The sequence below is a fragment of the Megascapheus bottae genome, chromosome 1 (genome assembly GCF_031878675.1).
Source record: "Megascapheus bottae isolate mThoBot1 chromosome 1, mThoBot2.hap1, whole genome shotgun sequence".
Taxonomy (NCBI): Eukaryota; Metazoa; Chordata; class Mammalia; order Rodentia; family Geomyidae; genus Megascapheus; species Megascapheus bottae.
In genome coordinates this window covers 5,662,113-5,689,605 of record NC_143509.1, presented here as the reverse complement: position 1 = coordinate 5,689,605, position 27,493 = coordinate 5,662,113, and the positions used below count along the sequence as shown (strand labels likewise).

Genomic DNA, 27,493 nt, shown 5'->3' with positions numbered 1-27,493 from the left:
GTTGCCCTATTCATGGTCCACTGTGAGGATTGGAGCCTGAGGTTTTCATAAACTTCAGGCATGGGACAATCTTTTCATCTGTACTTCATGGACATGACCCAACAGAGAAGCAACGCAACCAAGTGTGCGAGTGTACCACACTATTCATACAAGTGTGTGTTTTCTGCAAGCTTCCTGGTGATTTAGAGTTTTCCTTCTTCTCTCAATATATAGTGAAATGTCTTAACTAAAGAGCAAACAACTGCAAGTACTGCTTCTGCATAATGAAGACAAGCCAGAAACTTGGAATTCTGTTAGAGGAGATCAAGGAATAGCAGTAGTGAAGAATGTAAGTTATTACATTGTTCTGCTGCAGCTCACAGGAATCTTACGTAAAATTTCTTATTGTTTTCCTATAGGCTGCCTTGTTATCTAATAGAATAAGAGTGAAAAACTATTCGTATGGAAGTGGTGGTAGATGGTTCGTGTCTACTGTCACCGAATATTTAATATTGGAAAGTGATTTGTGAAAGACCTTGTGAGTTCTCACCTCTCATTAACTACCAGGAAACCAAAAGTAGAGATTCTTACTCAAGTGGTTGAGCTTTCGTTTGGGCAGGAAAACCTCAAGGCCTGTACCCACTCCCAAGTCAAAATCCTAGGATCCATACAGACACACACACACACACACACACACACACACACACACACACACACACACAGAGAGAGAGAGAGAGAGAGAGAGAGAGAGAGAGAGAGAGACAGAGACAGAGAGACAGAGAGACAGAGAGACAGAGAGACAGAGAGAGAGACAGAGACAGAGAGAGAGAGACAGACAGAGACAGAGACAGAGACAGACAGAGAGAGAGACAGACACAGACACAGAGAGACAGAGACAGAGACAGAGAGAAAGAGAGAAATTAGGAAACAAAGCAAGGATGCAGAAATTTAGGAGCTTGCAAACACATTAGAAGAAAATGAATTCCAGAGATTAAAAAAAATCTGCTGTGAATTACGCTGTAGTGAAGAATAATCTGTATTTTCTCTGATCAGAAAACACTGCCTATAATGTTCTAACATAGTTGAGTATCTAACATGAATACACAAATTGGAATATATGAGACATAAAACAATCTAGGATTATTGGGTTTGTCACAACTGAAAAGTGTGGAACAGAATGTCGATATCAACTATACATATTTGAGTTCAAAATCATTGTGGAATTCTGACTTCTTCATTTTGTATTGTTCTCTCTTTATATCAAAGGACTCCAACTAATGCAGAACAGTGCAATCTAACACACATCTCAGAATTTTATCTCCTGGGACTCTCAGATGACCTGAGATACAACCCTTGCTTTTTCGGCTCTTTCTGTCCATGTACCTGATCACTGTGCTCAGAAATCTGCTCATCATCCTGGCTGTCACCTCTGACTCCTACCTCCACACCAACATGTACTTCTTCCTCTCCATCCTCTCCTTAGCTGACATTGGCTTCACCTCCACCACAGTCCCCAAGATGCTGGTGGACATCCAGATACAGCAGAGCCATGTCCTACGTGGGCTGCCTCATCCAGGTGTCTGTTTTTCTCACTTTGGTTGTATGGATGTTTTGCTTCTTAGTGTGATGGCCTATGACCGCTTTGTGGCCATCTGTCACCCCCTGAATTACCCTCTCATTATGAACCCTCATCTCTTAGTCTTCTTGATTCTGCTGTCATTTGTCACCAGCTTCTTGGATGGACAGCTGCATGAGTGGATGACATTACAGATGACCGATTTCAAGGAAGTAGAAATTCCGAGTTTCTTCTGTGACCCTCTCAAGTCCTGGAACTTTCCTGTAAGCACACACTCATTAATAATTTATTTAAATACATTATTGCTACAATTTACGGTTTCCTTCCTATCTTAGGAAACCTTTTCTCTTACTACAAGATTATTTCTTCAGTGCTGAGAATGTCCTGTTCAAGTGGGAAGTACAAAGCCTTCTCCACATGTGGCTCTCACCTGTCTGTGGTCTGCTTATTCTTTGGCACCTCAGTGGGGATCAACTTTGAGTCAGCTCTGTCACATTCTCCCAAGGACAGTGCTGTGTCCTCAGCAATGTACACAGTGGTCACTCTTCTCCTGAACCACTTCATCTACAGCCTGAGGAACAATGACCTCAAAAGTGCCCTGAGCAGGTTGTACAAACCACGAGCTGACACCAGCAGATATTAAGTTTATTTGTTATGTAGTTTTTGCACAAGCAACAAACTTGAGTAAATAATCTCATAAATTCTACCTGTTTGAATACCTGATTATTATACTTTCATTAGTACAATCCATTCTTAGAAAGATCCTGGCTATATCAGGATAGATTCCTAAAGGAGGAATGTATGTTTTCAATGTTTAAATTGTTACTTTGTAAAGAATGATGAATGTCTGCAGATGTTGGGCCCTGTAAAGAATTTAGCAAGGATTGAGTGGCAAGTTTGTAATATATATAATTTACCTCAATAAAATTGGACCGAAACCGACCTTTATATTTTTCTTTTTTAAGCAGTCTTTGAAGTCATAACATTCTAATTGGTAGCCAGATATTTTGCCTCCTGCAATTTTGTTTTGAGTTATTTTATTTTTTTATTTATGTTTTATTGTAATTAGTAAAAGAGTTACATGATATTTGCCAGATAGAAGGTGCATTAATTCACATACATTGATACACTTTCACATGTCTGTCTTGGTACCCATTAACCTCCCCCCCTCACCCCCGACCCGTCTTGGATTTCCCCCCTTCACTATCTAATTTCAAATAACCAAATACAAATAAATTCAACATATCAGATAACAAAGTGAGATACTATAACAATATGAGATAACCAAGGGACAGCAAAGGAGATGAGAGACAACATAGTACATTATGGACAGCAATCATTCGTTATATGGCTTTGGTTTCAATATCCTGGAGGTCCTTTCAATTAGCTTCATACTATATGGCCTTATGTATCAAGATTTTGCTCTATTGCAGATCTCTGCTAAGAGATCCCAAGGTTTCTACTGATTATGCCAAACAAGGGAAACCATTGAGCCTAAGTTCCTTTGAGTCTGGCTTACTTCACTTAATATGATTTTTTCTAAGTCTTTCCATTTCCTAACAAATGGGGCAATGTGATTCTTTCTGACAGCAGCATAGAATTCCATTGTGTACAAATACCACAACTTGTTCATCCACTCATCAACTGAGGGACATCTAGGTTGGTTCCATATCTTTGCTATGGCGAATAATGCTGCAATGAACATTGTTGTGCTAGTGGATTTAGTAAGCCCTTCTTTCTGGATGGTTGGGTAAATACCAAGTAGTGGAGTTGCTGGGTCATAGGGGAGTTCTATGTTTAGCCTTTTGAGGCACTGCCACACTGCTTTCCATAGTGGGTGAACAAGTTTGCACTCCCACCAACAGTGTAGTAGTGACCCCTCCTGGCCATATCCCCTCCAGCATCTCTTATTTTTCCTCTTCCTGATCCTGGCCATTCTAACTGGAATGAGGTGGAATCTTACAGTTGTTTTGGTTTGCATTTCTTTTATGACCAGAGATGTTGAGCATTACTTCATCTGCCTATAGGCCATTTTTGTTTCTTCTTCAGAGAAGACTCTCTTTAAGTCTTTAGCCCATTTTTTAATGGGATGGTTGTTACTTTGGGGATTAGTTTTGGAGTGATTCAATTTTTTGACCTGTTGATATATTTTAGATATGAGGCCTTTGTCTGTTGTTTGGTTGGTGAAGATATTCTCCCACTCTGTAGGCTTCCTAATTAATTTACTAGCTATGTCCTTTGCCATACAAAAGCTCTGCATTTTAATGCACTCCCACTTATCTAGCCTTTCTCTGATTTGTTGTGATTCTTGGTCCTTATTAAGAAAGTTTCGACCTGTGGCAAGGTGGCCTAGTGTATCTCCTATTCCTTCTTGTAAAGTTTTCAGTGTGTCAGCTTTTACCTCCAGGTCTTTGATCCATTTGGAGTTAATTCTAGTGCAAGCTGACAAAGAAGGATCCAACTTTAGTTTTCTACAGGTGCTTGACCAGTTCTGCCAGCACAACTTGTTGAAGAGGCTGTCTTTCTTCCAGTCTATTTTTTGGCTCCCTTGTCAAAGTTTAGGTGGCCATAGGTCTGTGGTTTAGTATCTGGGTCCTCAGTTCTATTCCATTGGACTTCAGGCCTGTTCTTGTGCCAGTAACTAGCTGTTTTGAGAATTATAGTTCTGTAATAGAGTCTAAAGTTTGGAATTGAAATTCCTCCAGCGCTGTTCTTTCTGCTAAGAAGTGTTTTTGCTATACTGGATCTTTTATTATTCCATACAAAATTTTGAATTGCCTATTCTATTTCTTTAAAGAATGTCATTGGGATATTGATGTGTATTGGGTTGAATTTGTAGATAGCCCTTGGCAAGATTGTCATTTCACAATGTTGATTCTTCCAATCCAGGAGCATGGGAGGTTTTTCCATTTCCTTACTTCTGCTTTAATTTCCTTTTTTAGGGTTTTAAAGTTTTCGTCAAAAAGGTCCTTTAGATTCTTAGTTAAGCTAATTTCTACGTACTATATTTTCTTCGAGGCTATTGTGAAAGGAGTTACTTTCCTGATTATTGCCTCGTTCCTCTCACTGTTGTCATAAAGGAAGGCAGTTGATTTTTGAGAGTTGATTTTATAGCCTGTTACTCATCCAAGATTTTGAATCTGCTCAAGGAGCTTGGGAGTAAAGTCTATAGGATTCTTTAAGTACAGAATCATGTCATCTGCAAAGAGGGATAGTTTTACTTCCTCTTTCCCTACTTGGATCCCCTTTATGCTTGCTTCTTGCCTTATTGCACTGGCTAGGAATTCTAGTACTATGTTAAAGAGGAGTGGAGAGAGTGAGCATCCTTGTCTCGTTCCTGATTTTAGAGGGAATGGCTTTAGATTTTCACCATTAAGTGTAATACTAGCAGTGGGTTTCTCATACACAGCCTTATTACATTGCAGAATGTTCCATGGATTCCTAGTTTCTCCAGAGCTTTTAACATAAATGGGTGTTGGATCTTGTCAAATGCCTTTTCCGCGTCTATTGAGACAATCATGTGATTTTTGTCCTTGCTCCTCTTGATGTGATGAATCATATTAATTGATTTGCGTATGTTGAACCAGCTTTGCCTCCCTGTGATGAATCCAGTTTGATCATAGTGTATAATTTTTTTGATGAGTTGTTGTAGACCGTTGGCCAGTATTGTGTTGAGAAGTTTTGCATCGATGTTCATCAAAGAATTAGGTCTATAGTTCTCTTTATTTGATGAATCTCTGTCTGGTTTGGGGATGCGGGTTATACTGGCTTCATAGAAAGAGTTTGGTAAGGAACCTACATTTTCAATTTCGTTGAAGAGCTTGAGGAGTATTGGTGTGAGCTCTGCTTTGAAGACCTTGTAGAATTCAGCTGTGAATCCATCTGGCCCTGGGCTTTTCTTAGGTGGAAGTTCTCTAATTGCCATTTCTATTTCAGAGCTTGAAATAGGTCTGTTGAGTTGGCTTAGTTCTTCTTGGTTCAGTGTGGTTATGTTAATATTGGCTAGGAATTCATCCATTTCATCTAGATTCTCAAATTTGTTGGCGTAAAGTTTGAGAAATGTTCCGTCATGATATTCTGGATCTTGGTAATTTCTGTCGTGATATTACCACTTTCATCTGCGATTTTGTTTATTTTGATATGCTCTCTTCTTTTTTTGGTAAGATTTGCTAAGGGCTTGTCAATTTTCTTAATTTTTTCAAAGAACCAGCTTCTTGTTTTGTTGATTCTTTCTATATTTCTTTTGGATTCCAAGTCCTTTAATTCTGCTTTGATTTTAATAATTTGCTTTCTTCTACTGGGTTAGGAATGTTTTGTTGTTCTTTTTCCAGGAGCTTAAGGTGAGACATTAACTTGTTGGTTTGCAATTTTTCCAACTTGATGTTGTAGGCACTCAGTGCTATAAATTTTCCTCTGAGTACTGCCTTTGCTGTGTCCCAAAGGAGTTGGTATTTGTGTGCTCCTTTCTGTTAAATTTCATAATCTGTTGGATTTCTGTTCTGATCTCTTCGATGACCCATTGGTGATTCAACAATGTGTTGTTCAGTCTCCATGAGTTACAGGGTTTTCGTTGGTGGAGATGTATGTTCAGTTCCAATTTGATGCCTTTGTGGTCTGAGAGTGTGCATGGAATAATTTCAGTCTTTCTGAATCTGACCAGGTTTGCTTTATGGCTTAAGATGTGATCTATTTTGGAAAGTGTTCCATGTGCTGCTGAGAAAAACGTATATTGTGTTGTTGCTGGGTGGAATATTCTGCAGATGTCTGTTAGATCTAGTTGTTCTAGATAGTTGTTCATTTCTAAGGTTTCTCTGTTGAGTTTTTGCCTTGTTGTTCTGTCCATAGGTGAGAGTGGTGTGTTAAAGTCACCGACAATCAATGTGTTTCGATCTATGTATGGTTTCAGTGTAAGTAAAGTTTGCTTGATGAAATTCAGAGTTCCGGGATTGGGTGTGTAAATATTTAGGATCGTTATGTCTTCCTGGATGAAAGGTCCTTTTAGTAGTATGTAGTAACCTTCTTTGTCTTTTCTTACTAATTTTAGTTTGAAGTCTATTTTATCTGATATGAGGATGGCAACTCCAGCCTGTTTATGGGGGCCATTACCTTGATAGAGTTTATTCCAACCTCTCACTTTCAAAAGATGATTGTTTTTTGGGGTAAGATGTGTCTCTTGAAGACAGCAGAAGGATGGCTCTTGCTTTTTGATCCAACTAGACAGCCTATGCCGTTTAATTGGAGAGTTAAGTCCATTGATATTGAGAGTTAGGATTGAGAGATATTTATTAGTTCCTACCATTTTTAAAAGCTTTTATTAGGGCCTGTGTCTTGAGAGTTCATGTGGGCCTTACATGGAATGCTGTTTAGGTGCCATTTCTTTCCCTATATTGCATTTATTTTGGTTTTCTATGTATAGAACATCTTTGAGAATTCTCTGTAGTGTTGGTTTTGTTGCGACATATTGTTGCAGCTTTTCCCTGGAATGGAATGTTTTTATTTTTCCCTCAGTTATGAATGAGAGCTTAGCTGGGTACAGTATTCTTGGTTGGTAGTTATTTGACTTAAGGGCATGACATATATGCTTCCAGACATTTCTTGCTTGCATGGTCTCTGCTGCGAAAAATGGGGTGATTCTAATTGGTTTTCCTTTATAGGTTGCTGATCCCTTTTCCCTGGCAGCCTTTAGGATCCTTTCTTTGGTTTCTATTGATCGAGTTCGGATTACGATGTGGCGGTGGGATGTTCTTTTCTGGTCAGGTCTGTTTGGGGTTCTAAAAGCTTCTTGTATCTGGATGGCCCTGCCCTTCTGGATATTTGGGAAATTCTCTGAGATGATTCCCTGAAGTATATTTCCAATACCATTGACTTCTTTCTCCACGCCCTCCTCAATACCAATTAGCCTTAAATTAGGCTTCCTAATTGTATCTTGGACCTCCTGAAGCGCTCTCTCATTTTTCCTAGATTTGGATTGACTCATTTTCTGTTCTTTCTCTATAATAACTAAATTATCTTCAGCCCCGGAATTTCTCTCCTCTGCATTTTCTAACCTGCTATCAAAGCTATCTACTTTATTCTTCATGTCCCTTGCTTCTAATTGCTCATTTTTGATGCCTTGCATCTCTTATTTTAGATCATGTATGGATTTCTTTATCTCCTTGATTTCCATTTGAGTCGTTAGCTCAGTAGCTTTATTTTCTTTGAACATTTGCTGGAGTTCGGTCACCTTTTTATTTGTGGATTCTATGAATTCATCTGTCTTTCTTTGAAAAACCTTTATTATGGCCTCCTTTATGGCTTCTTCTTTTTCACTTATCACCTTGTTTATGGTTTCCTCTTGTTCAGCTATGGCTTCCTCCCTTATCTCTTTCTTTATATTTTCACATTTGTCATTAATGATGTTTATCAATTGCATTTGTATAGCACTTGGAAGACTCTCCTCTAGGTTTGCCAGTGACTGTTCCATTGGCTGTTTACATTGGGTGGGGGTTTGGGGAATGTTGTTTCTTGATTTGACATTTTTCTTGAGTTTCTTTTTCTGCCCATTTGAAAATGGGAGCAAGATTAATACTAAACACGATTATAGTTTTTCAGATATAACCAACCTAGACCTCTGTAGCTGGCAGACACTAGATGTTCACAAGTTTTTATTGGTGTTATTACCCTTTCTTTTTGTGCTGTTACAGACCAGTCTAATAATCCACTGATAAGCGATTTATACCCAAAACAATAAGCCTCTCAGTCCAATCTCTATTGTCTTTAAGTCCCTCTGAGCCTAGAGAATAATTAAACACCTAGATATACAGTATTGCTCAACAGCCATCAAGTGTAGATCCGTGCAGTATAAGGGTTGAAAGATGAACAGAGGTCCAGAGATAGAAAAATAGAATGAGAGAGTTCAGGGAAGGTATAAGAGGATTAACGTAGGAGTGTAAGAATATTGTAGTAAAGAAGAAAAGGTATAGCGTAAGGATAACTGACCTAAGTTGGTAAGTAGGTAGCGTATTTGAGTACAAAGGTTGGAAAGTATTAGAATAAAACTTATGTGTTGCTGCATGACTGGCTCTTAGCCCAACCAGTAGCCTCACAGTGGGCCATGGGATGAATCTGCAACCTTCAGTCTGAACGTGGTTGGCAGACCGTTTTCCTGTGCTGCTTTCAGGGGCGGCCCCAAGCCACGGGTCTGGGGATTGAGAGTTTCAGGGGCTCTCAGCAGGACCAGCAGGAGACCCCTCTGTTCCCAGGGGTGGGGCCTTTTTAATTCTTAGAAGGGAGCTTGGCTGCTGGTGGGCCCTTTAGATCCCTGCTGTGTTTCCACTGCTTTGTCATAGTCTGCGACTGTGGGGGGCCCCTCAGTGCTGTCTTGCTCAGGATTCCCAGCTGGAGGATACCCTGCTCAAGAATTGAGGGGGGCAGTTGCGGGCTCCTTTTTTCCCGCTCCCCCTACCGGCTGTTGTAAGGCAGGGTCCCAGCGCCCTCCACTCTCCAGATCCAGTGGCCTGGGTGAGGAGCCTGGTGGGCGGGTGGGAGCTGGGACAGCTCTGCCTCCCCTGGTGGGGTGCTGAGTCTTAGGGTCCGCCCACTTGTCAGTCTCCAGTCAGAGGGCTGGTGGTTGAGCCCTTTGGGCAGGTGGGAGTTGGTACAGCCCCGTCTCCCTTGGTGGGGTGCTGGGTCTTAGGTAGCCAGCCTGTCAATCTCCAGTCAATGGCCTGAGGGAGGGAGCTGTTGAGGGAAGGGACAGAATTCTAAATTCTTGCCCCCCTGCTCCCGCCAGTCTTTCTCGGGCGGGGTGGAGGGGTCTGAGTTAAGTTCTATTGCTTGGCACCCGCTCTGCTTTCCCGATGTGTTTGGGGACGCGCTATATTACTCACGCCTCTGGGTCAGTCTGCAGGTGTTCCACGGTGGTGGGGAGTCTTTCACTCCTCTCCCGTCTCTGCCGCCGCGTGTGTTCTGCGTCTGGGTTCCACTGCTTGCTATTCTGGTTCTGCTGCTTCCTCCGTTTGCTGGCCTGTTTCTGTGCTGGTTTCTACAGCAGTTGCGCTCCTGGGCTGTTGCCCTCCACTGCCGCCTCTTTTCGTGGCTTGGGGCCGGTGCCTGCTGCCACTTTTTCGTTGGGAGCCTGCACTCACAGTGGCTTTTCGCGGCTTGGAGCCGGCGCCAGCTGCCGCTTTTCGCGGCTTTCCGCGGCATTCGCGGCTTGGGTCCCTTGGCAAGAGGTGGGGGAGGGGTCCTCGCGTTCTGAATTCTTTGAGAAAGTTGGATGTGAGCTTTATCTGTATTTCTTTTCTGGTTTGAGTCCTTCTCCGTTGCTTTTTGAGTTTGTTGTTGTGGATTTCTTAAGGTAGTTGGCTCGTGGGACTCCCTGGTTCTCTCTTTTTGTGAGAGAGAGCTAGGCAGCGTCCCTTTTGTCTCGGCACCATCTTCCTTCCCTCAGCTCCTAGTTTTACAAAAATACACAACATTCTAGTTTGCAGTGACTCATGCCTGTAATCCTGAGATCTGAGGATAGTAGCTCTCAGTCATCCTGAGCAAGAATGTCATTGCAACTCTTAACTCCAGGGAACCACCAAAAGAGCAGGAAATGGAGCTAAGGCTCGAGTGGTAAAGTGCCAACCTTGAGCTAAACATTTCAGGGATAGGTTACATTCCTGAATTCAAGACCTGTCACTAATATATTCTCCCTTTCCCTCTCCCTATCCCTCTCCCCCTCCCCCTCCCTCTCCCTCTCTTTCTCTCTCCCTCTCTCTCTCTCTCTCTCTCTCTCTCTCTCTCTCTCTCACATACACACACACACACACACACACTCACTCACTCACAAAAGTATGCAGGAAAAGTGATGCATTTGAAATGAGAATGGATGGCTTATAAAACTGAGCCCTGAAGCCAGGCTCTGGTGACTCACTTCTGTAATCCTAGCTACTTAGGAGGCTGAGATCTGAAGATCATGGTTCAAAGCCACCCTTTGCATGAAGTCTGTGAGATGCTCATCTCCAATTAAACATCAGAAAACCAGAAGTGGCACTGTGGTTCAAGGAGTAATGCAGTAGCCTTGAGCTGAAGGCTCAGGAACAGCCCTCAGACTCTGAGTTCAAAAAGAAAATCCAAACTGATCTCAGAGATAATCACATGGCATTCTGTCAACCATGGCTCATTGTTGTGTGGTGATCCTGTCACAGACAGCGGCTGCAACCTCCACCACCTCCTCCATCTCATCGTCGTCATCATCATTATCAGCATTATCATCAACATCCTCTCAGTAAAGCTGTCCTCATGATCCACAAAACACACCTCCAAATACCTTCTCCATCCACCCTCAGCACTCACTCACTTAAGCTGCCTCTCTCTTCAGCCATGATCCAGGTGGACATGTCTGAGGACCCCAGACCTGCCGTGTAGCACAAGTCCAGCCTCTGTTCTCAGATTGGATTTGAAGACACCATGGAAGCAGAGCTGGGGGACGCTGACAAGGAGGGGGCAGGTCCTGCAGACAGGAGAGTGAAAGGCAGGGAGCACAGGCTCCACCTCCAATTCTAGGTGGCCTTAGAGGACTGAGGCCCACAGCTCCCAATTAGCCAAGTTGAACACATCAATGACCAAGACTCTGTGGACATTTCAAACACAGAGCTGAGAGGACCTAAAGGAAATCCATGCTGGTTCAAGACTCTCTGTCTATACACATGATTAATACACTAAAACTTCTATCACTTATGCTTATTTGATGGAGAGATGGCACGGACTTTTCACACTCCTTATAATAGATCTCCAGAACAGCCTTTATTATGGCCTCCTTTATGGCTTCTTCTTTTTTACTTATCACCTTTTTTATGGTTTCCTCTTGTTCAGCTATGGCTTCCTCCCTTATCTCTTTCTTTATATTTTCACATTTTTCATTAATGATGTTTATCAATTGCATTTGTACAGCAATTGGAAGACTCTCCTCTAGGTTTGCCAGTGACTGTTCCATTGGCTGTTTACATTGGGTGGGGGAGGTGGGAGGTGTTTCTTGATTTGGCATTTTTCTTGAGTTTCTTGTTCTGCCCATTTGAAAATGGGAGCAAGATTAATACTAAACACGATTATAGTTTTTCAAATATAACCAACCTAAACCTCTGTAGCTGGCAGAATCTAGATGTTCACAAGTTTTGATTGGTGTTATCACTCTTTCTTTTTGTGCAGTTACGGACTAGTCTAATTATTCACTGATAAGCGATTTATATCCAAAACAATAAGCCTCTCAATCCAATCTCTATTGTCTTTAAGTCCCTCTGAGCCTAGAGAATGATTAAACACCTAGATATACAATGTTGCTCAACAGCCATCAACTGTAGATCCATGCAGTATAAGGGTTGAAAGAGGAGCAGAGGTCCAGAGATAGAGAAATAGAATGAGAGAGGTCAGGGGGTAAGTAGGTAGCGTATTTGAGTACAATGTTTGGAAAGTATTAGAAAAAAACTTATGTGTTGCTGCACGACTAGCTCTTAGCCCAACCAGTGGCCTCACAGTGGACCATGGGATGGATCTGCGAGCTTCCGTGTGAGCGTGGTTGGCGGACGTTTTCCTGTGCTGCTTCCAGCACACCCTTGGCCCCAAGCCAAGGGTGTGGGGATTGAGAGTTTCAGGAGCTCTCAGCAGGACCAGCAGGAGGCCCCTCTATTCCCAGGGGCGGGGCCCAGCTGGGGACGTGGGCTCCAAGGGCGGAGCTGCGCCTTTTTGGTTCTCAGAAGGGGAGCTTGGCTGCTGGTTGGCCCTTCAGATCCCTGCTGTGTTTCCACTGCTTTGTCAGAGTCTGTGACTGTGGGGGGGGCCCTTGGTGGTGTCTTGGTCAGGATTCCCAGCTGGAGGATGCCCCGCTCGAGAATTGAGGGGGGGCAGATGCTGGCTCCTATTTACCCGCACCCCCTACCCACTGTTGTAAGGCAGGGTCCCAAAGCGCTCCACTCTCCATATCCAGTGAAGAAATGCTCAACATCTCTGGTCATAAAAGAAATGCAAATCAAAACAACTCTAAGATTCCACCTCACTCCAGCTAGAATGGCCAGTATCAGGGAAACGAATGACAACATCTGCTGGAGGGGATGTGGCCAGGAGGGATCACTACTACACTGTTGGTGGGAGTGCAAACTCGTTCAACCACTATGGAAAGCAGTGTGGCAGTGCCTCAAAAGGCTAAACATAGAACTCCCCTATGACCCAGCAATTCCACTACTTGGCATTTACCCAACCACCCAGAAACAAGGACATACTAAACCCACTAGCACAACAATGTTCATTGCAGCACTATTCACCATAGCAAAGATATGGAACCAACCTAGATGTCCCTCAGTTGATGAGTGGATGAACAAGTTGTGGTATTTGTACACAATGGAATTCTATGCTGCTGTCAGAAAGATTGACATCGCCCCATTTGTTAGGAAATGGAAAGACTTAGAAAAAATCATATTAATTGAAGTAAGCCAGACTCAAAGGAACTTAGGCTCAATGGTTTCCCTCATTCGTCATATTCAGTAGAAACCTTGGGCTCTACTAGCAGAGATCTGCAATAGAGCAAAATCTTGATACATAAGGACATATAATGTGAAGCTAATTGAACGGCCCTCCAGGATAGTGAAACAAAAGCCATATAATGAATGATTGCTGTCCTTAATGTACTATGTTGTCTCTCATCTCCTTTGCTGTCCCTTGGTTATCTCATATTGGTATAGTATCTCACTTTGTTATCTGATATATTGAACTTATTTGTATTTGGATATTTGAAATTTGAGAGGGAAGGGGGAAAAACCAAGACGGGTTGGGGGTTTGGGGGGGGGGAGGGAAACGGGTACCAAGACATGTGAAAGGTTATCAATATATGTGAATTAATGCACCTTCTATCTGGCAAATATCATGTAACCCTTTTACTAATTACAATAAAAAAATTGATCTCCAGACTGGGGTGACTTTTAATGAATTTTCATTGTTCTCTATCCATACCATATATCTTCAGAATTATTATTATTCCAACTTCAAAGTTTACATCTTTTCTAATTTTATTTTTTTATTATTCATATAAATATTTAATCATTTTCTTTTCTTCCCACCCCCTAATGCCTACAGAAAACATTCCATGATTTAAGGATATATAAATCCTGAAGCAGTATAAACCATGAAATTACAAATAAAATAAAGACAACAAGTTGAGAACTTGGGTATTAATTTTCCAGGTCTGTCTATTCCCTTACAAACAGTACAATATATTTTTTCGGATGGGTGTATAAAATTTCATTGTGTTTATAGACCACATTTTCTTGATTCATGCATCCACCAAGGGGTATCTCTGTTGATTGCATATCTTGGATAAGTAAACCATGTTTCAATGAAAGTGGTGGTACTGACAGTTGCAGTGGGGAAATGTTTGTAGTGGATTTTCATCAAATGACCCAGAGAGGAAATGCTGGGTCATAGAGAATCTCCGTTCAGTCTTTTAAGGAATCTCCATAGATTTCCAGAAATTGTACCAACAACATAGGAATGTCCCCTTCTGGCCACATCCCCACCAGCATCTGTGATTATTAGTTTTCTTCATAATGGTCGTCTAACTGAGGTTTGGTGGAATCTCGAAGTTTTTTGATTTGCATTTTTGCCAGTCCTGGGGCTTGAACTCGGGGCCTGGGCACTGTCCTTAGACACTTTTTAGTACTCTGCCATTTGAGGCACAGTGCCACTTCCAGAGTTTTCTGTGTGTATGGTGCCAAGAATTGAATCCAGGGCTTTCTGCATGGGAGGTGAGCACTCTACCATTAGGCTACACTCAAAGCCCCATTTCCTGCTTTTTCTGTGCATGTAGCACTGAGCAGTTGAACCCAGGGCTCTATGCATGCTAGATAAGCACTCTAATATCAGATTAACATTTGTCCATTGAATAGCATCTTCACCGTTATCATACATCTGCTGTGGTGACTAGTGCAGGAATTCCCTTGGATGTAAGAGATGTTGTGGCAGATCCTAAGCAGATGGCAGGGAAATGAGGTAGAGGCTAAAGCTTTATGCTTCTCACATGAGGAAGGAAAGAAGTTGTTTTCTGATACACAACAAATCTACATAGGGATCTAGAAATGGACATCCTTATGTGTTGGAGAAAGACAACAAGACTCTGACCTTCAATTAAACACCAAAATGTTGAAAGTGTTATTATGTCTCAATGAAAGGAGGGCCAGCCTTTACAAAAACAGAAAAAAATCAGGAACAGGGTAAGGTCCAGAGTTCAAGACCCAGAAAAATGGATTGCAGTCCCAAATTTCAGAAATCTTCCCAGCTTTAGTTTGAAATCTCACTGCTTGAGATCTCATAATATCGGTGACTTCTTTCTTTTCCCTTTTTTCATCATTTTACTATGGTTAAAAGCTGTACCAGAGGATTCAATTTGTGATGTTAATTTATGAACTCTATGATCAAAGTCATTCATTCCACAGTTCGTCTAGACTCTCTCATGCCCTACCCATCCCCTCACTTTGTCTGGATCCCTTTCCACATATGTACATGAACAAATGCAGTCATGATATTCTTTTGAACTCAGGGTCTGGGTGCTTTCCCTAGTGCTGGTTTTGAACCATGACCCTCAGATCTCAGCCTCCTGAGTAGCTCGTATGACAAGCATAAGCCAGCATCACACAGCTTTATTTCCCTTTAGTGTTTCCTGCTGTTTTTAACCATTCTGAGCACATTGTATTTTGTTTATTCCAATTTCAATAAATAATGAAAATCCCAACTGTGTGTCAAATATACCTGTAGCACCACTATACATTACAATGGAAAATAAAAAGATAAAATTTTAAAAAGTGGACACAAACAGATCATTTTGGTTTTGCTAGCACTGGTGTTTGAACTCAGGGCTTTCTGATTTCTTGGCAAATGTTATATAATGTGCTTTCTTTGTTTTTAGTAATTTACAGATGGGATCTAAGACTTTTTGGGTTTTTTAAAGAATTTATTAATGTTGACTTTTTACATCATATTTTAAATGACAAGTTTAACAAATAAATGTTCAAGGAGGGAATCTCTCTTTACAATCACTGGGACCTAGAACGCAGAACTTAATCAAACTTAGGCTAAGGGTTTGTATGTCATAGAAACAATTTAATAAATAAGACATTATGTCTATAGAGTCATAGGTTTTTATGTCTACATAGTTACGTTTATATTTCCATTACCATGTCCATAGCATTGGGTATGTAAATGTTGTGTCCTTGCTCTTGTACTCTTTGGATTTAATAGCCACATATTAGCTATACAATGTGCCTTTTGTTCCTTAGGTCTTGACTTGTCTCACTCAACATGATTCGCTCTAGGTTCATCCATTTCCTGTGAATGTCATTGTTTTATCTTGTCTGTTGGCTATGTAGAATTCCATTGTGTATATATACCACATTTTCTGTATCCATTTATCTGCAGTAGGGCATCTGGGTTGTTTCCATCACCTGGCTATTGTGAATAGTGCAGAGATGAACATAGCTGAGCAGGTGTCCTTGTAATATCTTGGGTCATGATGTTTAGGATAGATGCCCAGAGGTGGTATGGTGGGATCATAGTGAAGGTCTATTTTCAGTTCTTTAAGGAACCTCCACACTGCTTTCCAGAGTGGCTGAACTAGTCTGCATTCCCACCAGCAGTGTTGTATTGTTCCTTTTTCTCCACAACCCCACCAGCAAATGTAAAAATATGGAACGCTTCACGAATTTGCGTGTCATCCTTGCACAGGTGCCATGCTAATCTTCTCTGTATCATTCTAATTTTAGTATATGTGCTCCCGAAGTGATTCAAAACTTTGGAAGGGTAGCAGGCTATAAAATTAACCCTCAAAAAGCAACTGCCTTCCTCTACACCAACAGTGAGAAGAACGAGGCAATAACCAGGAAAGCAACTCCTTTCACAATAGCCTCAAAGAAAATAAAATACCTAGTAATCAGCTTAACTAAGAATGTAGAGGACCTTTTTGATGAAAACTTTAAAACCCTGAAAAAGCAAATTAAAGCAGAACTGAGGAAGTGGAAAAACCCATGATCCTGGATTGGAAGAAGCAACATCGTGAAAATGACAATATTTCTAGGTAGTCCCATTTATCGTGTCTCCCTCCAATGTGTTGTGACCCTGGGATTCTGTTCAGGGATCTTTTGCCTTTGCCTATGAGTTCCGGTGTCTCTCCCACTTTATCATGTAGCAGTTTCAGTTTCCAGTCTGACATTGAGGTCTCTAATCCACTTTGAGTTAACATGCTTGTGCATGGTGAAAGACTAGGGTCAATTTTTAGTTTTCTGAATGTGGCTGCCCAGTTTTACCAACACCAGTAATTGAATAGACTGTGCTTGTTCCACTGTATATCTTCGGCTACTTTGTCAGATACAAGGTGACTATAGGTATGTGGTTCTATTTCTGGGTCTTCTACTCTGTTCCACTGATCTTCTGGTCTGCTTTTGTGCCAATATCAAGTGGTTTTTGTTATTATGGATCTATAGTAGAGTTTAAGTCTGGTTGTAATACCACCTAGAATTGTTTTGGCTACTCTAGGTCTTTTCTTGTTCCATATGAATCCTTGGATTATATCTTCTATTTCAGTAAAGAATGTCTTTGGCATTTTGATGGGGATTGCATTGAATTTTATATCAGTTTTGGCAGTATAGTCATTTTCATTGTTGGTTCTCCCTATCCATGATCATGGGATGTCTTTCCCTTTTGTAGTGTCCTCTTTAATTTCTTTCATTATGCTTTTATATTTGCAAGATCAGGTTTTCAAGCCAGCATGCACAGGAAAGTCTGTGAGACTCTGATCTCCAATAAACAACTCAGCAATGCCTGGAAATTGCACTGTAGCTCAAGGTGTAGAGCACAGGACTTGAGCCAAAAAGCTCATGGGCAGTGTCTAATCCCTGAGTTCAACCACAAGGAACAGCACAATAAAGGTTATAAACAGAATGTAACTTATATTTAACTCTCATTAATGACTCATGTGAAATGCAAAATTTTATTTAGAATTGTCACTTAAATGCACGTAGGAGTATGCTATAGCAGTTTCCAGAAGTGACATCAGAACACACATAGCCTCCACATAATTAAAAACTATGAACTATGAGGCACTCATATCATATGATTTATTTTTGGCCATTTCATTTGTTTCAACCTTATTCTGCAGGCCCATGACCTTTTTGTCATGTGAGAGAGTGTATTTAATATTTTTCTAGGGAAATTTGCAAGGAAAGGTCATTTATTATTTTTTTCCTGACCCAAAACACTAACAGCCAGGCTCTGTTGGTCCACGGTTGCTACCCTAGCTGCTCACAAGGAAGAAATCTCACGATTTGCATTTTGAGGTCAGCCACAGTTGGAAATCCCATAAAACTGTTATTTCCAACTAAACACACACACACACACACACGCACGCACACACACACACACACACACACACACACACACACACAGAGTCAGAGGTGGGGTGTAGTTCCAGTGATAGGTCACTAGTCTTCAGGAAACAAATTTACAGATAGTAAAAAGTCCTGAGGACTGGTACAAACAAATAACGAATTCTCCACCCCAACATACGATGCAACTTTTATTAATCATGAAACAGAGGCTATGGTAACATGCTATGGTAACATCAGAGCATCTGGCCAGATCTGTAGATAAAGGCTTTTAAGGTTTTAGATTGAGTAATTCGGTGTATAAGTGACCATTGAAATCAGCATGGAAATAACCACACTCCTTTCAAGGAATAGTTTTATTGTTTTTAAGTGGATGTCAAAGTGTTCACAATTTAGTATGTCACTTTATGTATCTGGGTCTGCTTCACACCTTTCATCATTCCACCCCATATCTCTCAACCCTACACATCTCCTGATTGTCCTACTTTCATTTTCACGTATAGTGGATAATATTGAATATGCTTACTGAATGTCATGAGTGTTTTCTCCCTTACCATTCCATCTTCACCCTTCTACACCCTTCCTCTTGGTTTAATCCCCATCCCCAACACTTCAAGTACAAGCTACTTCATATTTTATAGGTTACCTAATAAGTTCATGGCTGAAAGAATCACACCATTGGAATCATCTCCTGTATAGTCCATTGTTTGTCAATGCATTTGTTCATAGTCACCTGTGATCCAGCAGGTCTTTATATGTATATTTGTAAAATGGTACTCTATTCCATATTCCTCATTTCAATCAACTTCTAGGTACTCATGTTAGACATTCAACTATATTAGAATAGAAGGGGCTGGGCATGTGGCTTAGGGGTAGAGTGCTTGCCTAGCAAGTAAGAAGCAGTAGGTTGACCGACTCTGTACCACATACACAGAAGAGTCTGCAAGTGGTGCTGTGGCTGCAAGTGGTAGAGTGCTAGCTTTGAGAACAGACAGGCTCAGGATAGAGCCCAGACCTTGAGTTCAATCCCCAGGACTATCAAAAAAATCCAAACAATCATGAAAGAAAAAGAAAGAGAGACAGAAAGAAACAGAGAAAGAAATAGAGAAAGAAAGAAAATAAGAAAGAGAGAGAGAGAGAGAGAGAGAGAGAGAGAGACAGAGACAGAGAGAGGGAGAGAGACCAGAGATGGGAGATGAGAAGACCGAGGAGAGAAGAGACCGAGATGAAGAGAGAGAGAAGCTCCTTAGAGATAGATGGGCTTAAGCATAGTATTTTCTAGTGCTGAAATTATCTGTATGAATTAAGGTTGGAGAAACCAATTGTCTATGTTTCCAGAACATTACAAGCATAATATCTTCAGAAAATGTCACTATTTCTTTATTAATAAAGAAGAAATAGTGACATTTTCTGAAGATATTATGCTTGTAAATGTTCTGGAAAACATAGACAATTGGTTTCTCACCCTTAATTCATACAGATAATTCAGCACTAGAAAATACTATGCTAAGCCATCTATCTCTAAGGAGATTTCTCTTCTTCATCCTGGTTCTTCTTCCTGGTTTTCTAATTCCCATCCTGGTTCCTTCCTTTTCTTCCTTTCTTCCTTCTTTCCTTCATTCCTTCCTTTCCTCTTTCTTTCTTTCTTTCTTTCTTTCTTTCTTTCTTTCTTTCTTTCTTTCTTTCTTTCTGTGTGTATGATAGCTCAAGGACTTGTATTCAGATTCTGGGAAATTCACTGAGATTTTTCTTCTCTTTCTACCCCTGAGTCACACCTCTACTTTTGGCTCTTTGATGGTTAATTGGAGATAAGATTCTCATGGCCTTTGTTGCCTCTGTTGGCTTCGAACTGGGATCCTAAGATCTCAGTGCCTTGAATAGCTAGGAACACAGGTGTGAGCCATAGGTACCCCAAACGAACTATACTTTAAGAAAACAATCACTCGTTATATGGCTTTTTTTCCTATATCCTGGAGTTCCTTTCATTTAGCGTCATAATATATGGCCTTATATATATAGATTTTGCTCTATTGTAAACGTTTGCCAGGAGATCGCAAGGTATCTACTGCTTATTTCTCATCTCTTTTGCTATCCCTTGGTTATCTCATATTGTTAAAGTATTTTACCTGGTTATCTAATATATTGTATATATGTTTAGATATTTATTTGACATCAGATAGAGAAAAGGGCAAAAAAGTTGAGGGATGGAAGTGGGGGTAGTGAAATGGGGACCCAGACATGAAAAAGGGTATTAATGTTTGTGAAGTAATGTACCTTTTATCTGGTGAATATAATGTAACCCTTCTTTTATTTACAATAAAAATATATGAAAAAGTAAACAAAACTTTTTTTCCAGTTTACACAACCTAAATGCTTCAAGTGGGAGAGCACTGTACTTGAGAATAAGAGGCTCAGGGACAGTGCACAGGCCCCAAGTTTAAGCTCCACAGCTGAACAAAAAACACAGCTTTCCCTCTTCAGAATGGATTATGCAGGGCTGAGAGCATGCTTATGTGATACAATGCTTGCCTAGCATGCACAAAGCTATGGGTTTGATTCTTTGATACCACATTGAGAGAAAAAGGAAGAAGTGGCTATGTCTCAAGTGGTAGAGCACTAGCCTTGAGAAAGCCCAAGGGCAGTGCCCCAGTGCTCAGTTCAGGCTCCAGGATTGGTAAAGCAGAAAAGACAAGAAAATAAATGAAAAGAGTCTCACAGAATGTATTCTGTATAGGTGGACATGGAGGATTTTCAGCTGCAGGATCATATGATGTTGGAGATTTGATGAGATGCCAGAGGACAGGCTGATGACAGGCTCTCCTACCATCATGGAACCTGATTTGCAGAACTCACAATTAGAAAAATTAATCCAAAGCTTACAAATAAAAAACAAGTCACTAACATCGATGAGAGGTAAAAAAAATGTCCCAAACAATAGATTTTATATTTGTCCTCTGGAAAGCAAAGCTTCCAAGTTCTATGCCTAGATGACAGCATCAAAAATATGGCTAATTGGGGCCAGGAATTTTCCCTGGTGGTGGACTGTATGCCTAGCATACACGAAGATCTGGGCTTGATACCTCAGTAGAAAATAAAGTTGGAAGTGGTGCTGTGGCTCAAGTGACCTTGAGCTCTAGCCTTGACAAAGCCAAAGGACAGTGTCCAGACCCTGTTTTTAAGACCCAGGACTGGCAAAAAATGTGGCTAACTATAGCATATAGAGGAATGCAATTCCAAGGTGTAAGACTTTTGAGTAGGACAATTTAACAACAGAAATATTCTGAATATCACTGTCTTGAGTGGGGTTCCATTAGGAGGTATGAGAATGAATGGAAACCAGGAGCCATAGGAGAATGCAGTCATGATAATCCATGATCATGTGTGTAAAAAATGAAATTTGGATCGCAATGTGCACATTGGTGAAAGGGTAGGTGGAAGAGAAGAATGATGGAAGAGATGAATCTGATGAGGATACTTTGGTAATCTGAAATGTGTTTCTACAAGGAAGTTAAGAGAAAAAGTGCTAAAGAGAAAAGGTAGCTCAGTCAAATTATTATATGATATAGTCTTTAACTATCATCAGTGACTTCTTTGAAATACAAACTATTGTAAAACTGTTTCATTTAAGTATGTGTGGAGAGGCAAGCACACAAATGATATCAGCACACATTCTTCTCCCGATAATTAAAAAAATATATTTTACATTATTGATCTTATATCATATTATTTGTCTCAAACATATTCTCTAAATCAATAAACCTTCTGTAATGTACGATAGCTTATGGTCTCATTTTCCTACCCAGTCACAAATAATAATCATTTATTGGTTTCTATGGAGAAAAACAGGTTTAGCTGTGTGCCTGTGGTTCACACAGAATAGCCAAGAGACTCAGGATCAGAGACCTGAGAATTTCAGGTTCAAAGCCATGTAGGGCTGGAAAGTCCATCAGAATTTGAGCTCCAATTAAAGATACACACACACACACACACACACACACACACACACACACACGTACAAACTCAGAAGTGTAGTTATGCATCAAGTAGTAGAAGAATAGACCTGAGCAAAAAAGCTCAGGGACAGTGTCCAGACCATGAGTTCAAGCACCAGCACTGCTTCAAACAAACTAACAAAAACACAAGGAAACCTCAAAGATAACACCCACCTTACTTTTGTTAGTCAGGATCTTGACTCTCACCCCTCAGATCTGGGCATCTGGCCCGTCCTGTTCTTGAACAAGCACTAGATCCTAGCCGCTGGGGTGGCTCAAGCCAGTAATCCTAGCTACTCGAGTGGCTTAGATCTGTGGATTAAGATCCAAAACCAGCCTGGGCACAAAAGGACTTGAGACTTTTTTCTCAAAATTACCTCTATAAAATATCAAGTGCGGCTTTGGTCAAAGGTGGGCTTGGACATGATCTAAAGAGCTCAGGGAATGCATTCACGCTGAGTTCATCCCCTTGAACCACAAAAAAATCCCTGGAACCTATGCATAAAATAACTAAAAACAAAGTGTTGGTTGTAAATCATTTGCCAAGAAATGAGAAAGCTCCAAGTTCATACACCAGTGCTACCAAAACCAAAATAATCTGTTTTTCTCCACTTTTATTGAGGTAAAATATCAGTGACAGAAACGTCATATCTCCACCGTTATAAAATTCAGTTGGAATATCATCTCCAGGCATGTGTCATATTTGCAAACTAAAATTTTATGCATTTAAAACAGTTGAATCCTTCCTCATGAATATCCTTCACATAGCCAGGAATTTTCTCTAGTGCTCCTGAGTCATCAGTTATACTGATGAAAACAGACAAATACAAAGAATGTGCAGAGACAGGTAGGGATATACAGGAATATGGATTAAATTTTGTTCCAATGCAAAACCATATTACAGATGGATTTCCTACTTCGTGGTGTCAGCTCCTCATTTGAACAGACTGATCAGGACACTTTTGAGGTCCCTGTTCCTCAGGCTGTAGATGAAGGGGTTCAGGATAGGAGTGACCACTGTGTACATCACTGAGGACACAGCACTGCCCCTGGAAGAATGTGAGACAGCTGATTCAACATAAACACCCAATGCTGTCCCAAAGAATAAACACACCACTGACAGGTGAGAGCCAAAGTTGGAGAAGGCTTTGTACTTCCCTCCTGATGATGGAATTCGCAGCACTGAAGAAATAATTTTATAGTAAGAGACAAGGATTCCAAAGATTGTAGGAAATCCATAAATGATAGCAACAACATATTTGAAGACATCATTTGAGAGTGTGTCTCTACAGGAAAGATCCAGAATTTGAGAAGGGTCACAGAAGAAATTTGGGATTTCCAATTCCTTGAAATCGGTCATCCTCAATGCCATCCACACATGCAGCTGTCCTTCCAAGAAGCTGACAACAAGTGACAGTAGAAGCAAGGAGACACAGAGACGAGGGTTCATGATGAGAGGGTAATTCAGGGGGTGACAGGTGTCCAAAAATCGGTCATAGGCCATCACAGTAAGACGCATACCATCCATGCAGCAAAAAAAAGATGAAGAGGCACATCTGTGTGAGGCAGCCTACACAGGAGATGGCTCTGCTTTGACTCTGCAGGTTCACTAGGATCTTGGGCACGGTGGTGGAGATGAAGCAAATGTCATCTAAGGAGAGGATGGAGAGGAAGAAGTACATGGGGGTATGGAGGTGGGGGTCATAGCTGACAGCCAGGATGAGCAGATTTCCCATCACAGTGATCAGGTACATGGACAGGAAGAGCCAAAAGAGCATGGGTTGTAATTTTGGATCCTCTGAGATTCTCAGGAGAAGGAAATCTGTAATATGGGTTAGATTTTGTGCTTCTTTATCACCTGGACATCTGCTCAAAAACAAAAATGTCTTGATACAAAGGAAAACAAATATCCAGGTATTTTCAGCTCTAAATATTTGAAACTCAAGTATTTACAAGTTTGAACCATGTACCACCTATGAAGTACAGTATTCTAGGGTTTGTGAATTGTGGCAATGATTTACTTCTAGAATTTTCTCACTCTGTGATGCCTGTTCCTGTCTTTTGGGTACATGTCTGCCCAGTGACACACAGCTGTGTTGTAAAGCCAAGAATGTAAAGGCTGGCTAGAGGAAGATCACCTGACCGTACAGCCCACCCTTTTGTAGTGTGGGGGAGCAGGTTCAAGGGCAGCAGAAAGGATCTAAGAGTTTTACATGTTTATGATGCCTGTCTCTGACTAGGGGCCTATTTTTTGGAGCCAGAGCCCTGCCCTAGGTTCTTGGAAGGCCATGCACTACCAGGGTGGGAGAGTGGGATTTTATGTGTAGATTGAGATTCTGGGTTGTAAACTGGGCTGGAGGATTTCAGGAAGATTCCCCTGGGGGAAGGGCCAGCAGTAGTTCAAGCCACTAGAGTAATATTGAGTTAGGAGAACAAAACAGTTTCCCATCCATTCGTGCAGTGAATATTTTTATCCCACTGAAAAGAAAATCGAATCCCATGGACTGTCACTCCTTATTCATTTCTATTTTTTCATCAGGCAGGCAGGAATCTACTTCTGATTCCTTTGGACTTGCCTCTTCTGGTATTATGGCATTTGTAGGGAAATGGGCAGGCCTGGAAATGTGGTATTGGTTGAAATGTCAGACTCAGAGAAAAAAAAGTTATTTGTCCTTCTCTAAACCACAGAAATTAAATCTCAATTTTCAGGATATATGAATATACAGTGGGTCATGAGTATCAATGCACACACAAATTGAGTAAAGTGTTGCAGGAAAGGATTCTGATGGAACAACCCCTCTCTATAGTTTAACCACATGAATAGGAGGAAGCTGAAACAGCCTCCTCCTTAAAACTACACAGTGTTCCAGGGGCAGTTGGCTCACACTTCTAATCCTAACTATTCCAGAGGCTGAGGTCTGAGATTCACAGGTGGAAGCCAGTCTGTGACAGGGAATTCTGGGAAACTCTTGTTTTCAATTAACTAGCAAAAAGCAGGAAGTTAGGAGGAGGCAAAATGAAAGGACCTCCAGGAACTTAGGAAAGTGGTTTGAACCATTTATATGCTGCTACATTTGGTGACCCACAAATGAGAATGAAAAGCACAGTAGCTATAGAATTCTCCATTACATATACTGGGACTCCTAACTTTCAACCCCTACCTGCAAATTCACTGACATACACTTTCCAGACTCCTTGTGTGTAAGGTTTTACAAGAGAATCCTCACCACCTGTAAAGTCCAAACCATCCTACCTGTCTTCATGCTGGAGAGAAAACATTCCTTCACCACCCATGCCGCCCCAGTGTGTTGTTTAAGCTGCTTCCCTCTTCTGCCCAGGTAGACAGATCTGAGCACCCCAGAATCTGTGCCCAGCATAAGTTTAGACTCTGTCCTCAGGAAAGAGATGAAGAAACAGAAGGAGCAGAGACAGTGTTGATGAGGAGACAGATATAGGACCAGTGTCCTGGAGACAGGAGAGGGATGATTCATCCTTGACTTCTACATGGTCTTAAAAGATTAATACCCACAGGTCACAATTAACCAAACTGCGTGTATTAATAGGCCAAGTCTCTTGACATTTCCAACGCAGGTACAGCAGAATCATGAAAAAAATACATGACATGTGGCCAGGAGTGTGGCCTAGAGTGGTGTCCTCGCCTATTATGCACAGAGCCCTACATTCGATTCCCTTGAAACTCATAAACAGAAAAAAAAAACAGAAGTTGTGCTGTGACTCAAGTGGAAGAAGAGTGTCATTGAGAAAAATGTGTTCAAGGACAATGCCCAGGCCCTGAGCTCAAGCCCCTGGACTGGCAAAAAAAGAATAGGATTTTAAGTAGTTGTGCACGGGTTTCTTCATTACCATATTAATATTAATTTGTTGTACCAAGATGGTACAGTTCAACATATCAGTTTGTGAGTACAATGTATTTTGGTTGTTGACACCCTTTCTGTCCCCCCAACTGTCCCAACTTGAACAATATCTTCAATATTCTATTCTTTAAAAAAGATAAACAATTGAATTACATTAAAGTAATTGTCCAAGGAGTTTCCACTCAATAAAACAGTTGATGAACACAATGCATCTTGATCCTTATCAACACTTTCATTCTCCTTCATTCTACCCAAACTCCCCTCCCTTAAATTGTCTTCATTTTGAAGGGTATGTATAAAATCTTTAATAACATTTCCTCCCTTCTGTCTTCATTCTTCTACCATCCTCTCTCCTACCCTCTAGATTTCCATTACCCCATTTTCTGATACTCAGAAACATAATGATAAATTCTTCATTTTGTAGAAATAAATAGGGGGTTTTCTTAAAACATATGTCACTGTCCTTCTACTATAATATGAATATGTGCTCTCAAGTTTGACCTTAATATGGGGGAGAAGTCAAAGCTTTGTGTTGTATGATTTCTTGCAGTAAAATGGAAAGAAGCAGATGGGTCATTAAAAAGTTAGGAGCGAGGAGAGAGTGAAGGCACGAGGAGGGGAAGGTGATATTTTTGGAGAAATGACATTGATGGAGATATATTTTATATTCAAAAACTGCTTTGGTAACTGTCAAATCCTTAGTGCAACTACTTAAAATAATAATAATAATAAGTATAAAAGAACTTGTCAGTGGTGGAAGATGGCGGCGGTTCAGTGTGAGTCTTTCTGTGCTCTCTCCAAGATACCAGTTATAGAATCATAGGGGAAAGTTCATACCCAAAGATCAACATTAAGTAAGCTTTAGCACCACAGCAATATCAGGCAGAGAGGAAAAAGGCAGAAAACTGAAGGAAGAAGACAGTGTGGAGGGCCGCCAGCCGCTTGGAGCCACCACGGAGACAAAGCCTTTCTCCTGAACCTGAGCACACAGATCTTCTTGGCAGCACAGACCAGTGCCAGACAGAGCCTGCGCGAGCCCAGAGCCATCACCCAGCCATGTCATGGAAGTGCCAGCTTCACAGAACCAGAAAACCCATCAATTCTTGAGTACCTCCATAGAAAGACATTGTGAAGGGATCCTCTTCTCCACCAGCCTAGAGCAGCGCCATCGTGACTGCTGACAAAGACCCTGCCAAAACAACTGTAGTCTGAGAAGTGGTGCTGGCAGCGCCATCGTTCAAAAGGGCAAATATATTCCCAGAGGCAGCTTGGCCGGATGTGTGTTCCACGGAGTTTTTCACAATTTGATGGGTTTTCTGGTTTCATAAAGCTGACAGGTCCGTGACAGGCTTGGTGACCACTCTAGCCTTGTGCAGGCTTGGTCTGGCTCTTTCTCTAACCAGCAGGTCTCAGCTGCCGAGAAGCGCTGACTGCTCAGGTTCAGGAGAAAGGTTTTGTCTTCACAGTGGCTCCAAGCAGCTCACTTTGCTCTATGCTGTCTTCTTGTTCCAGTTTTCTGCCTTTTTCTCTCTGACTTAGATCTCTGTGGTGTTAAAGCTAACTTAGGATCGATCTTGCGGTATGAACTTTCCCCTATGATGCCAGAACTGGTATCTTGGAGAGAGCACAGAAAGACTCAACACTGAACCACCGCCATATTCTGCCAACGACAAGTTCTTTTATCCC

At 41.2% G+C, this 27,493-nt stretch overlaps 1 protein-coding gene, 1 non-coding gene and 1 pseudogene across 2 annotated transcripts; 1 reads left to right on the top strand and 2 right to left on the bottom strand.

Annotated features, from left to right (window-relative positions):
• The window catches only part of LOC150068137 (olfactory receptor 7E178-like), a 59,262-nt pseudogene extending 48,436 nt beyond the window's left edge, over window positions 1–10,826 (top strand).
• A 5,414-nt stretch (window positions 10,827–16,240) lies between these two features.
• On the bottom strand, window positions 16,241–16,351 carry LOC150068136 (U6 spliceosomal RNA). The gene has a single exon (XR_016538390.1). It is a non-coding gene; the product is annotated as a U6 spliceosomal RNA (small nuclear RNA).
• Window positions 16,352–22,866: 6,515 nt separating this feature from the next.
• LOC150068135 (olfactory receptor 7E178-like) lies at window positions 22,867–23,451 on the bottom strand. Its single transcript, XM_090343900.1, has one exon. It carries the CDS (start codon window positions 23,449–23,451, stop codon window positions 22,867–22,869), a length of 585 nt encoding a protein of 194 aa, XP_090200026.1.
• Between the last annotated feature and the right edge of the window lie 4,042 nt (window positions 23,452–27,493).

Excerpts from the sequence above, each read along its gene's own strand:
- LOC150068135 (XM_090343900.1), bottom strand. The coding sequence starts at position 23,451 with ATGCGTCTTACTGTGATGGCCTATGACCGATTTTTGGACACCTGTCAC.